General features: G+C 32.2%; 2 protein-coding genes across 2 annotated transcripts; one reads left to right on the forward strand and one right to left on the reverse strand.

Annotated features, from left to right (window-relative positions):
• The first annotated feature begins 9,041 nt into the window (after positions 1-9,041).
• LOC105799774 (protein SMALL AUXIN UP-REGULATED RNA 12) lies at positions 9,042-10,519 on the forward strand. The gene has a single exon (XM_012630498.2). It carries the CDS (start codon positions 9,457-9,459, stop codon positions 9,826-9,828), a length of 372 nt encoding a protein of 123 aa, XP_012485952.1. The 5' UTR covers positions 9,042-9,456; the 3' UTR covers positions 9,829-10,519.
• Positions 10,520-12,286: 1,767 nt separating this feature from the next.
• On the reverse strand, positions 12,287-14,110 carry LOC105799773 (uncharacterized). The gene has a single exon (XM_012630496.2). It carries the CDS (start codon positions 13,930-13,932, stop codon positions 12,595-12,597), a length of 1,338 nt encoding a protein of 445 aa, XP_012485950.1. The 5' UTR covers positions 13,933-14,110; the 3' UTR covers positions 12,287-12,594.
• Between the last annotated feature and the right edge of the window lie 213 nt (positions 14,111-14,323).

The raw sequence follows: 14,323 nt of genomic DNA on the forward strand, positions 1-14,323 counted from the left end.
ACTTATTGGGAATAGGTCATTGATCCGGTTAAAGGGTGTTACAATTATTTTGTGGTAAAGTTGGTCACATCGTAGCTCAAAGTTTCAAGCTCCTTAATCATTTAAGATGGCAACAAAATACAATTGTTGCATGCAAAGTTCCCACAAGACAAGCAACAACTAGATCTTATAAGAAAGTATGGTTGAGAAAAATACAACCTTAAGTTAGTTATGAAGGTCAATAGGAGATTGATGTTTGAGTTAAACATGAAGTTGCTTCTGCATATCAGCTAAGGATGTTGCACGTTTTTGAAGAGTTAAAGATCGAAAATCATTCTTCACTATCTTAAAAGAAGCAATTTGACAGGCTTAGAAAAGTTTTGGTCCAAGAAGGAGTCTTGAAGATTGGCTTTAAGCTATCTTGGTGATAGAGTTTTGATATATGATGTTAACATCTTATTTAATCAACTTATCCCATGATAAAAGGAGATTAAACTGAGTAAGAGAAGCCAATGTTCAGAGCCTATACATGGCAGTTTATTTCACAAGATTGTAATAGTATAATTTTTGTCCATTAAGGAGTGTTTTGAGTGATTTATTTTTTACTTTCAATATAAAGGGTTGTTTTTATTAGAGAGAGTTAATACTACATGTACTTAAGACCTAGATGAGACAACAATTGCTTAGGGGTTAAGAGAGATTGAGTTTAAATTATTGCTTATATCTTGAGATTTGGTAGTGAAATTTCTCCAGGCAAAACCTCGCAAGCTTGTTGACATCATGTATCTCCACTTCACTTGCCACCTCTACTAGGCTTTATATGTTTCATATAGTAAACCCCATCAATGAAGTGCACACTTGATAAATTCTACGGCAATGAAAAAATTTCAGTGAACCATTATTGCTAAAATTTTAGTGAACCCAATATCAATCGAAAATCAATCAAACAAACATAGCAAATGCTTGACTGTCCTTTAAATATATAGAAGCCTCATATTAAACCTCCAATGAAGTGCACACATAACAATTTCTATCACAACGAAACAAATTTTAATAAACCCACTATTGCAAAAATTTTAGCAAAACCATTATCTCCAAAAACCTTCAAACAAACAAATAAGTTTACCATAGTAACAAATAAATGAATCCACCATTGTTAAATTTTGTGACAATAGTTGAAAGTTCACTCAACCCAAACTTAGAAATTTCTCGCAAGTGTTCTTTGGAAATCAAATGGATCAGACAGAAATGAACCCAATCACTTAAAGCTTCGTGTAAATCAAAACCACTTAATTCAATTTTAATTAATTAATTAAAATTATATTAACAGAACATTTAAATAAAAAAATAGTATATAAGGGATCAAAATAAATCTCATTATTTTGATGTGGAAAAAAACTCTGTATATAAATTGACGGTCATATTAGTCATTTATTAAAAATAAAGCAAAGAAAAAAAAACCATAAATAATTATTTTGTAATAATTTAATGATGGAAAACATTTATAGTTGGTCGAGCCAAGTTGTACTCTTTATTGTTTTGGGTGAGATATTTTTCTTGGTGCACATGCATACATATCTGTAGAGTCCATGCATTAAATTCCCTACAAACACACAATCAAAATGGGAGAAAATGGTGAGCATTTTTTTAATCTTTATCTGTTCCTGTGAACAAATTTGTCAGTAATTATTGAAGAAGTTGAAGGTTACTATAAGCTTGTAGTTGAGCCTAAGAAAGCCCATCTTCTCTTTAAGGCTTGAGCTTAAGAAGTGAAGGCTTGGGCTGCATTTTTGTAGTCCATACTAGTTTTATCCTGTGCATCTGTTGTAAATATTTATTGAATTGTATTCCTTTATTATAACAAAATAAAAATATTATTTAAGAATGTTTTAATACATAAATTGGAATAAATTTTACTTTTAAGATAAGATAAAATTTAATATTAATATTCAAAATTTATGGAATAAATGTATACATGATATTTTCAAAAAACAAAATAATTTAAATATTATTTATTGTGTTACACGTGTACAAATACAATATGACTTGTGATAATGTATTATATATGGCATAATATCAAATATTTACATCTTTTTCAATTTGGCCATTAGTTTTTAATGAGCTAAAATTGATTATTAACCTTTCAAAAATAGTTAAATCGTTTTTAATGAAAATCTGAATAAAACATCAACTTTTAAACGATGTTGGCACGACAATTCTTGTGGTAGTCCGTGAGTACTTCATACTAATATAGTACTATTTGTCTTATATGTTACATCAATAAGTAATTTAAAAATTATGAAAATACTTAAAATCTAAAATCATACAAAAATAACATGAAGTACACATGGATTAACATGCAGTGCCATGTTTAAAAATTTAACGTTTTAATTAGTATTTTCATTAAAAAGTAACAATTCAACTATTTTGAAAGATTGATGGTCAAATTTGACTCTTTTCAAAAGGTTAAGAGAGAAATTTAACTCAAAAGAAGAAGAAGAAGAAGAAATGCCAATTTGATAAAAGATGTAAACATCGAATGCTAAATTTGGCATTATACGGTCATTATAAAAATAAGGGATAAATATCAAATTTATACATGAACTTTGACCCAATGTGCAATTTGATCCATGAGGTTTGATTTTGTGCAATTATACACATTAAACTTTAAGTTTGGTTCAAATGTAGACATTAAAGAAATGAATACATCAAATTACTTTTATATTGGATAAGTATAATAATTTGTATATATAATGTATAAACATAAAATGATGTTATATCAATAATGATATTAATTGTTTATGAAAATCGAACCAAACCAAATCAAAATATCATATATGAAATTATAAAAAACCAAAGTTCATATATAATATTACATACTCAACATTATCCCTAAAAATAAAGTAAAAATTAAAGCAAAGCAATAGCATGTTAAGTTTCGTAAACTTTAATAATAATAAACAAAACCCAATTATAATAATAAATAAAATAAGAATATATAAAAAAACCAAAAAAAATTTCATATGCATGCATTATTGGATTAAAATCTTCAATTTTGGATATATATATATGTATAATGTATAATATTACTATAAAGTATGATACAAAATTAAATGACTAATTATGTTATAAGTGTCATAGGTATTAAAGTGTCATGGAAATAATATGTAGATATCGAAGTTGTATTTATAATTTGATGAGGGTCATCAAATTATAAATACCCAAAATTTATTTAATAATCAATTATTTAAAGAGGTAGTGGTCCCAAAAATAAGATTATCTCGTATTTCTTTTTATCCACATCAAAGAGTTATATAAAGAAAAACTATTTTCTTGAGAGATCAAAATCTTGTAAGCAAATTCCAAGAATAGATCTATGTATGTTTCTGTATTTAACTTTGTTCTGATATATAATTTTAATTTTCGATGTAACTCTAATATACATTTCATAGTCTACTCAAAATGCTCAAATCCCTGGCTATTATACCCACGTGAGGAGTTGTAATCTTTAATAATTTGCAATAAATTTTATGCCAACCGAGTAAAATACTTGGGTGTTTCATTAGTTTCTATTCTTCTTTCATTATGATTTTTTAAATAATCAAAATTTTAAAAATAAAATTGAAATTATATCTTATATTAATATTATAGACTCAACGTAATCTCTTTAAATCAAACCTAATAATATCCCTCGAAGAGAAAATATTTATATACAAACTATCTCTTAACTTAATGTTTATGGGGAGTAAATCAAGGAATTAATATTTAAATAGGGAGTTTAAGAGGTAAAGAGGAGGGAATGGCCTCTTCCCGGGGCGTCGTAGAGATGGTCGTGGCAAATGGGTGGTGGGATTTTCCAAACAGTTTGGACGGTGCTCGGTCATCGAAGCAGACTTATGAAGGGTTTATGATGGATTTGTCGACTCGTAAAAAATTACTTTTTTAATTTCAAATTAAGTTATTTAATTTTTTTAGTTAATTTGAATAAGTAAATTTTTCTAAATTTGGAGTAAATTAAATTTTACAATTGAATAACTTTCATAATAAGTTGGTGTAACTACTCTTTTGATTTTTGTATATTTTGTAAACGAACAAATTAATCTCTCTAACAAAAATTAAAAAAATAAAATTTTATAAAAATCCCAAATTTTATATTTAAAAATTATAAAAAACTAAAAATTATAAAGGATATGTAAAAAGTGTAAAATTTTCAAAATAATTATTTTGAGAACCTAAACAAGTAAATTACCAATTCAAGGTTATCATATAAAAGTATCTTGTTTTTTCTCTTATTTTCCTTTGAAATAATTACTAAACATGTAATTAATTATACTATAATAAAATTTTAATTTGACATGTTTTATTTTTAAAATTTTAATTTGAACAATTTTACTCAATTATTTCGAATTTAATTTTTAAAAAATCGAACTAAGATAATAAAATAAAACTTTTCAGCTCAACTAATTCAAAAAAATTCACTCATCCCTATTTATCAAGCTTTAAATATGAGATTAAGGAATGTTATAAATGGTTAAGTTGCTATAGAGATGAACCCCATATATCCATCATACTGAATTTGTTGGACAGGTCATGGGAGGTACGAGTGGTACACGTGTACCGTGAAGGTAATCGTGTTGCTGATGAAATGGCTGCGTTGTCGACTGAACAACCGTTGAGAAGGTTATGAGCCACCTGCCGGGGTATTGCATCTGTTAGAGCAGGATGAGCAAGTAGCAGCTTGGCAACGAGTTGCAATAGTGTAGCTACACTGCATGTTTCTTTTCTTATAAAAGAAAATGGGTAATGGGCAATGGGAAAGTAGTTAAATCACTTCAAACCATTATTTTTAAAATTGAATCGAATCAGTTTAAAATTCAATTTGACTGAAAGAAATTTTAAGTCAAATTAGTGTGAATTAAAAAATTAATTGAACTGGATAAATAATATTTTTATTTTTAATAAATTATATAATGGATAAAGAAAACTAATAACTTAATTAATTAACTATTAAAACGATGCTTTAGGGAATAAATAATAATAGAAAAGAAAAAGGGGAAGGCGTGAGACAGTACAGCTAAGAGAAACAGAAGAATACACGTGCTGGGGAAGTAAAATGGAAGTGAGAGGGAAGGGAAAGTCCAATCAAAATAATTGGGGAGACATGGTCTCTCCTTAGCCAGCTCGAGGCATAGATAAGCGTTGCTTCATGTGTCACCATTCACCAACCCAACCCTGTGTTTTTGCTTTTTGGGTGTCTCTTCCAAATACTATGCTCACCGGAGCCACTGTGCCAATGAGCCCCCTTTTTATTGACTTGTGGGTAGTGGCCCCACCATCATGTGCACCCACGCCTTTCCCCAGGGATTTTTAACTCATCTATATCTATACTTGATAAAAGTTGTTAATTTACTTCGTTAATAGGATACCAATGAAATAAAAAAAATTTATATTATTTTGAGAGTATTTTTATTATTTTATTTTTTATATAAAAAATATATTCACGTAAAAAAAATTATTAGTATAAGATTAAGTGGGTTCAAGCATGCTTCAACGTCTTGATTATCTTATTTAAGGGTTGAGATTAGTGGTGGAGTTAGAATTTTTTTTTTACTGAAATTAAATTGTATGTTTTATGATGGTAAAAAAAGTAAAATTTTATTATTTTAATAGTTTATATTTTTATAATTTTTAAAAGATTAAATCAAATTTTTATTATTTTAGGGGTCAAAGTGAAATTTTGGTATTACTAATTTAAAATTTTATAAATTATAAATAGCCTAATGAAAATTTTTCTATTTAAGGGAGGTCGAGGTCACGCCAGCCCCTTCGTTCCGCCACTTGTTGGGATAAGGTTATTGATAGTTCTAAAGATTGTATAAAAATATTAAAAATTCAACCAAATTTTTGTTTAATATTTATATTATTTTTTAAATATATTTGTTATATAATTTTGTTTTGAACCCTCATTCAATTGTAAATTATCCAAACCTAATGTTTAAAAAATACTTGAATTTTGCAATTCAAATTGTAATAGAGTTGATATTTATTACATAAAAATTATCTTGAAAATTAATAAATTTCAACTAAAATTCAATTCAAACAATAAATTGTATTTACAAAACCATAAAAATTTTAAAAATTTTATTTACAAAATCATAAAAATTTTAAAAATATTAACCATGTTAAACAATAAATTTTAGCTTTATTCCAATTTGTTCTTATTTGATTCCTTTTAATAGTATATGGATTAAATTGGTCTAGTTAATAATAGACGAACTAACTTGATTAGATTCCTATAATAAAGGGACCTCTCAGATACATTCACTATTAATTAAGTCCTTATTAGGAGAGAAGCTAGGAATTTTCTAATGAAATGGAAATAAAGTTAGAAAACTTTTGAGGGCCAAAAATGAGAAGTTTTCATTTATCGAAGAAGTTGAAAGGTATTAATATTTTGAGAGTGCCTAAGATTGTAATTGTACTATCAACCAAAGGGGTAAAGGCTACGCCCTTGGTTAATGATTCGAAGTCCCGAGTCCAAAATTAGGCAACCCCTTCTCTATCCCTTGTTTAGAAAAACCCATTAAGTACAATATTAGTTAGGATCTTTGGATTGAGCATTTGATATACAGTTTACATGTTTCTAAAGTGAATATATTTCTTGAAAAATACATATTTAAAGTATATATTGAATATAGAAAATACTAATATATATACATTTAAATACGTAAAAAATATTTATTATATTTTAACTCAATTGGTATTATCGTTATTGGAGCAACTTAAAGAATATTAATTGAATGCACTTGAATATCTAATATTTTTCACTTTAAGGATTGAGGAGTATAGTTCTTAGTCATTTTTTTAATTTTTATTTAAATTAAATAATTTAGGTAAATTGAGTACTAAACTATTAATAAATATAACATTCATAATAATTTCTTAAATACATGGATGTATTAGATATCTATTTAATAATGAATTTAAAATTCTTAAGATTTCACAAATCCATATTTTTATACTTTTCTAATATTCATTATAATGATCCTTAACTAGTTTTTTCACTATGCATTTCATTTTACCATTTTACAAAATAAATTAAAAATCATTATCAAACAATAATTCTAGACAACTTAATCTACTGAAATTAACAAAATTCTTGTTGAAAATTTGGATATTATAGATTGAGGATCACCCACCCAATATGTAAAAGAAAAATCTATATTTTATATAATTATTGAAAATCAACTTAATCTAAAAAAATAACAAATACTAGGAGGATATTTTGTTTATTTAAACCAAAATAAATAACTTATGTATAGGTCAAACTTCAACCTTTTGAGCACCACCAACTCTAAAATTATTATTTTTGTAATATTTATAAAATTAATGGGAGGGTTGTTTAAAAACAATTGCATGATAGACAATTATTTTTAATTTACAAAAAAATACTCGAAATCATATCAATTCATTTATTTTATTATCAATTTTGTCTCCAAGCAAATTACTGTTAACTCACAGTACAAAAACAATCACACAGTTACTAACTTACAAAGTTGTTCAAAAATTATGTTATATTAGAATTGCCTGCCAAGAAAAAAAAAAAACACGAGGAGTGATTAGGCCATTTATCCCTGGTACTATCACCATCACAAATGCATTTATAACATGAACTTGTTCCATTTTTTTCTTAATGAAATTCCATTGAAGGAATATCTTCTTCATTAATATAATGGGTAATATTTAAAATGTAAAACCTGTTGGGATAAAGTCAATTGGCGATGCATGTTTTGACAACCCAAATTAGCTGTCTGTCAATGCAATGTTTTCCAAATATCACTTCCACAATTCCATCAAAAAAAAAGAAAAAAAGAAAAAGGAAAATGGAAACTGCTCGTATCATAATTAACTCCATTTGCCTTCTCTCTCACCATGTCTTCAAAACTGTTGGCAGCTTCTAGTCCAATGATGTGTAAAAATGAGAGGCTCTTTTTTCATAACTGAGTACAACACATGTTGTCTTTAGGGGATGAACCCTGTGCTGGCTTTTCAGTCATCTCTGTCATCAGCTATATCTTCAACAAATAAACCCTAAAATTAAAAGAGCCTGGAAACTGTAGTTATCTTCACTTTGTCTTTTATCAATCTAACGACCCATATTTCCCTTTTTTTATATTCTTTTATCGTGCTAAAAATTGTGGGATTCATGTGATGTATTAAAAATAAAACTTTGGATACATTAATGTAAAGAGGGAATAAACTATCGGTTTTCTGGGTAAGATATGGAGCTGAAGACATAAGTATATGGAATGTTCCTAACTATCAACCGTTGGGAAGGATAGATGATTTGTAAGATTCGATAAAAACGACTTTCTCATTCTCTTTGTTCTTTCTTTCTAATTTTTTATCTATTGCCGAAGACAGCAATCTAAGTTGTTTCACTCCATCCTTAGCTTGCAGGAATAGATTAGCCCATTACATGCATGCACGGACAAGTTGCAGAGACACGCAGAAGCTTATCCCGAATCCACCAGCAGAACTCAGCAGCCAGCAAGCATATGCTTTGCTTCATAGGAAAAGCCCATTGACAATGTATAAGATAACTTCATACCCAAAAAGTGCCCAAAACCCACCTAAACCAAGAAAAATGCTGCTTCAATGTAGGTTAAATCGGGGTTTTAATGACTGAGGCTACCCAGGGTCTTGGCTCTGCTCGTATCATAATTTTCTTTTGGGTCAAAGATCTCATTATTTGGTATTCACATTGAACATCATTTACTTTTTTTTCCACAATATTCATAACAAAAATCTTGTTTAAAACACCCCAAATTCCTTATTACTCTACCCAGGAAACAGAATACAGTAAACGGTTCTAGAGTGGGTAAATTGGTGTATGTATTTTAGTTACGGTAGCCATTAAAAGTAGCATGTCAACAAAATTATAAGTGGGGATCGCACTTTGTCCAAGAAGCTTATCCCATCCCTCTTTCATATCTTATCTTTTTCCACTCTCTCAACTCGTGGGGTTACTTCGAGAACTTCGAAAGATCACTAATCCTAGCACCATCCCTTTTATCTCTCTCTCTCAACAGAGCTAGAAACAGACACTTCCTGTCTTGAATAAGAACGCAATAATTTTGTTTAGATTTAATATCATGAGATGCATGTTCGTACACTATCGTATCACGACACAAAATGCTACTACAAAGGAAAAACGAAGGCAACCATCTCAACAGTCATATAAATTTACCAAGAATTGGATCAACCCGAGCTCACCATCACTTAGGCTGAGCTACCTGTCTTGTCAACCATTAATGCTCCATACAAAGACATTGTCTCTTATTTCAATCCTACTACTATATAAACCTTTCTTTCACTTCATCTGTTTCATCGTTGTATGCAACTCCCCCCTCCCCTCTCTTCATTTACTACTTTCTGTCTGTATTCGTACATCACTATTAATTTCCTTAGAAGAAAATGAAAGGGAAGTTTCTAAAGGCATGCTTCACAAAGTGGAGGAAGATGGGGAGTAGGGTCATACCTTGTAGCAGTGGCGAGTGTTGTTATCAGTGGGCAAAGTGGACGAATTCCATGCATGAAGGAAGCTCAATCCCTAGAGATGTGCCAAAGGGTCACCTAGTAGTGTATGTTGGTGAAAGCTATAGGAGGTTTGTGATTAAAATCACCTTGCTCAAGCACCCGCTATTCAAGGCATTGCTGGATCAAGCTCAGGATGAATATGATTTCAACACCGACTCCAAACTGTGCATTCCATGTGATGAAAGCCTCTTCCTCAATGTTGTTCGATGTGCCAGCTCTCGGCCAGATCGAAACCCTCTGTGTCTTTAGGCATTCTTCCACAAATGTGATTGATATTCACGAGGTTCGAGTCCAACTCAGAATGCTAATATGTAGTATACTGTAGATTTTTTAAAACATAAATTCTTTAGCCTATTAATGTTAATTGGACTGAACTATGCTAAACTTTTGTTTCTACGGGGCCTCAACCGCTCCATGCATGACCTAAGTAGAAACTAGTTAAACACAGTACGGTGCCTCATCAATACTGAACAAGAAACTGGATCAGACCCCACAAGCAGACAGTATCTGACAGTTTCAGGCTGGACCAAAACTGTCGGTTTCATTAGCTCTAAGTTTCTAATCTTTGAAACTCGAAACAACAATAACAGCTAATTGATGTCACTTGGCATGCAAGTCCCTTAGTCTCTTTAAGCCCATCTCAGGGCAGTGCCCCTGATATTTTGCCTGTAATAATAAAGCAGGAAACATACTAACAGATACGCAAAAGCACGTAATTAATCAAATAAGAAACAGACAGTCAAAGTGCTGCAAAACTATCAAAGCATGATTCTTTGGGTTTGCCTAAGTTTCCAATTTCAGAAGCTAAGGATTCAAGGAGAGTGAGGAGGAATTTAGAGGTCAAGCGTTTCAAATCAACCCATGACTAGATTGGCAAGCAGAATGCTTGAAACTCAGAAAAGAAGCAAATCCCAGTAGCAATTCAACTTTTTACCTCAAAAGTAAAGCTGATTAACAATGAGAAAGCAATGTTTAGCAGTTTATTTCCATCTAACACCATTAGAAGAAAAGCAAGAGAGTCAATTCAAGCAATAGCTTCAAGGTTGGATGATGCATAAGCAAAGTAAGAGCCAATAAACAATTTCGGGACATAACAATTTGCAGTAATGTTCACATAACGGTTCACATTGACATAATGTCCAGTAGCTCTTGCATATTCCCTAAGTTGGAAATATTTTAATTCAAACAACATTAACTAGTTACACATCCAACACTCGAATAACTAAATTAAACAACTTAGGAACAGAGAAGGCAAAGACCTTGATCAACAATTCTACAAGGGGTAGGGATAGAATTGGCATCTTAAAAGTACAGCAACTTTGGCGATTTGACAAACTCTATTATTTATCTTTTGAATCAAAATATCTTAAATATTGGATTATCATACACAAATTTATGTATAGCTAATTCTTGTTTCCTATTCTTTACGCATGAGCATCTGATGTCTGTCTATGCCAACAAAGTCAATAGGTAGTTATGTACAAATACTGATTCTTTTGTCTAATAATAAATCTACATATCATCCATCCACACAAGCACGATAATCGACTAAACGCACATGCATAAATACTGCTTATGATAAGATACTTCTCCGTATGAGAAACAAGATTGTACAGCCATCTGTCACCAACATGGAGGAAAATGTATTTCAGAGGACAAAGCCCATGAGCTTCTTTTAAAATCTAAAATGCAGTACCATTTATCCTGTCCAACTATGTTGGCAAAACAGTTGCTTAATAACTGTTGCTCCTTAATAGACAAAAACATTGAAATAATAGAATCCATATCAAGGATAAATAATAATGTTCACATTCAACTACTATCGTACATCGTTATAGTGAATTGAACATTGTACAGATATAAGAAGGCCTTCACCATTGAAGTCTATTACACTCAGTTGTCTACCATACTTCGCCTCAAACCTTAATGCACCAGGCCAACTTACAGAACTTCCACAAAACTTAGTAACTTAGCAACAATTAAAAGCAACTTTCCATAACCTTTAAAAAATCATTAATACATACAGGTTTAGAAAACGTTGAACCTGCCTTAATCTGGCAATGTTGCATGCTTTTATCTCACCTCTAACTCAACGCATATCAGAATGCATCATTTCCAACTCGGATTCTATCTTGATACTCTGGTACAGAAACATAAAAAATATTTGCTAAAGTTGCATGTCCCATTCCAATAATCTGCACGTTACAGCATAAAACGCATATGAACACAGCATGCCTACTTTCCCTCACTACGAGAAAATGGGAAATAAAAAGGCTCACAGCTGAATCAAGAATAGAGGATATTTAGGCAAGACCTGAAGTGCACCTTTCATGACTAAAATACTCATTTTCTTCTCTTCACCAAAACATTCATCACATCTTTTTTAGATAATTATTGTCTGTATGATGATTGTTTCGCTCCTAAAGCTCATTAAACTAACTCTGTAAGGCCAGTAAGCACAATGGTTCAGCACTGCAAACTTAAAGCCATTACTTTTTCCTCATGCATAATTTTACAAACTGCAAGATAATATAAGCCAGTTGGCATCTTACAAACAAGATTTCCAGCAAAATTGCGGTAAAAACAAGGAAGCTATCACACATTGCAAATAGAGGAGAAATTAAAAACTTTAGCATATGCACAAAGAGGAAAGGACACAGCACAAAGACAATGGTTTTAGTATAACAGCATCAGCAACATTTGGAGATGAGAAAAGATTACCATTCTCATTGATACCAGCAAGGAACAAGTACTGCAAGGCAGTAATAACAATTGATTGCAACAGAATATACACAAAGAAGCAATGTGGTGGAAGTATACACAAGTAATATATTGCTTCATGATAAAAGTACATGCAAAGCATTGGCAAGTTCTTTCACAAAACAATGGTGGTATTGCATCACTAGCACTGCAAAACAGGGAGAGTCAAAACCGTTCGAAAATGTTGCCGCTATCTTCAGTGTGACAATTGAAAATTCTAGCAGCAAGAATAACCATTTCTTTCCCACTTGAGTATCATCTAAGTCCATCAATCAAAGCCTCCAATTCTCTCCTCCCATACCTCCTACCCTCTGCATTAGCCTCCCTACACCTCACCACAAAGTAAAATATCAACCAAGCCACCATGAAATATACCTCCAAAGCTGCCTGAATAACCATAGCGAAAAATTCCCCACCTATATGAGTCAAAACCCATCTTGCTAAAGACCCACCTGAGATAGCTTCGTAACACTTAATCTGAATTGCTTGGTTCAACAGTGTTGACATCAAATAACAACCTTCTGTTATAATTTCCCTCCCGGTTCTTCTAGAATCCACGATGGCAATCCAAGCAGCTAATGAGAATGCAAATGAAACTAAAGTATCAACCAGAAACCATGTAAACAAAAACCCTGAAATCTCCTTCTCATAACCCCTAATCCATGGAGACGTAACCGAAAAAGGCATCAACTTTAACCTAACAAAGAGCTTAAAAAAGGAGTAGTGATCCTCAATTTCTCCGAAATACCAGAATCCAAGAAGCTGAGTCACCGCGTCTCTTACTGCCCATTTAATTAAAACGAATCCAGTGAGTCTTTTCAAACCTATTTTCGACCCATCCCAAAAAGCCCCAAAAAAGGACACAAATCGTCCAATCAAGTCATTAACGGTTGTAACAAAAAGAACACCCGACACCAAAGAGTAAATAGTGGTAAACCCTAAAATCACCCATCCATACGCCGCCGATAAGAAGCTGACGAGAAAGAAAAGCGCCGCCGCGTCACGGCGTCCCAACTCCAGTCCTTTATAAACGAACTGAAAATCCACAATCCTTTCTTCCTGCTGCTCCCCTTCATTGTTTTCGTAGTCAAACGTCGTTGTTTTGAACTTGACTCCGTAACGAACAATTTCCGGTAGCAGAATCCCGTTATCCGCCACGAAGTGCGAAAACCCCAATTTAGTACCGAAGTTGGAAAGAATGACGGGGGTGCCATTGAGGGGGCGTTTGGGGAAAGAGCCGAAGAGGGAGCGGTCGCGGTGATCATCGTCGGACGAAAAGAAACCATCGTCGAGAGTGCCGACGCGCGTGAGGTGGAGGAAAGGACGGCGCGTTTGGCGACGAGCAGGGTGGAGACGCGCGTGGGGATGAGAATGATGGAGGTCGAGGCGAGAAAGGAGGGATTTGAAAGAAGGGTCCCGGTCGATGAATGAATTGAGGAGAAGGGAACCGGATTCAACCAAGGAACGGAAAGAGAGGAGGAGGAAAGAAAGGAAGAGGAATGTGAAAGGGTGAGCGGTGAAATGCACGGCGGACTTTTTCAGGATCTCAGATGTGGACCGTAGCTGGCCGAACCGCTGGTGGTGATCGGTCATGGCGGTTTTTGGTCTTTAATTTTGGAGATGGTTTCAGATTTGTTGGAAGTGAAGAAACATAGGTGTGCAAATGGAGGGAGGGAGGGGGATTCTGTTTTTCTGGTGTTCTCTGCTTTCCTTTTTTGGTTTAGGAATTTGTTTTGGGTCAATGGGGAATTGGATGAAAAAGGTAAGAGAGAGTCAGGTCTCGGAATTAACGTTAGAATTTGGATTGGGCCCATTGATCCAATTTCTACTTTTTATACCATTCAACACGCAAATAACCACATTCATTTTCAACCAAAAAATTAATGTTAGTGAGTTAACATCAATTTCCATGCTCCAACTCAGTTCTTATACTTAACTTCAGGGTAAAAAATATATTAAAGAGTTAACTACACTAGTCATCCAC

Source organism: Gossypium raimondii, chromosome 9 (genome assembly GCF_025698545.1).
Source record: "Gossypium raimondii isolate GPD5lz chromosome 9, ASM2569854v1, whole genome shotgun sequence".
In the NCBI taxonomy this organism is placed as follows: Eukaryota; Viridiplantae; Streptophyta; class Magnoliopsida; order Malvales; family Malvaceae; genus Gossypium; species Gossypium raimondii.

Coding starts and splice junctions, on each gene's coding strand:
- LOC105799774 (XM_012630498.2), top strand. CDS start 9,457: ATGAAAGGGAAGTTTCTAAAGGCATGCTTCACAAAGTGGAGGAAGATG.
- LOC105799773 (XM_012630496.2), bottom strand. CDS start 13,932: ATGACCGATCACCACCAGCGGTTCGGCCAGCTACGGTCCACATCTGAG.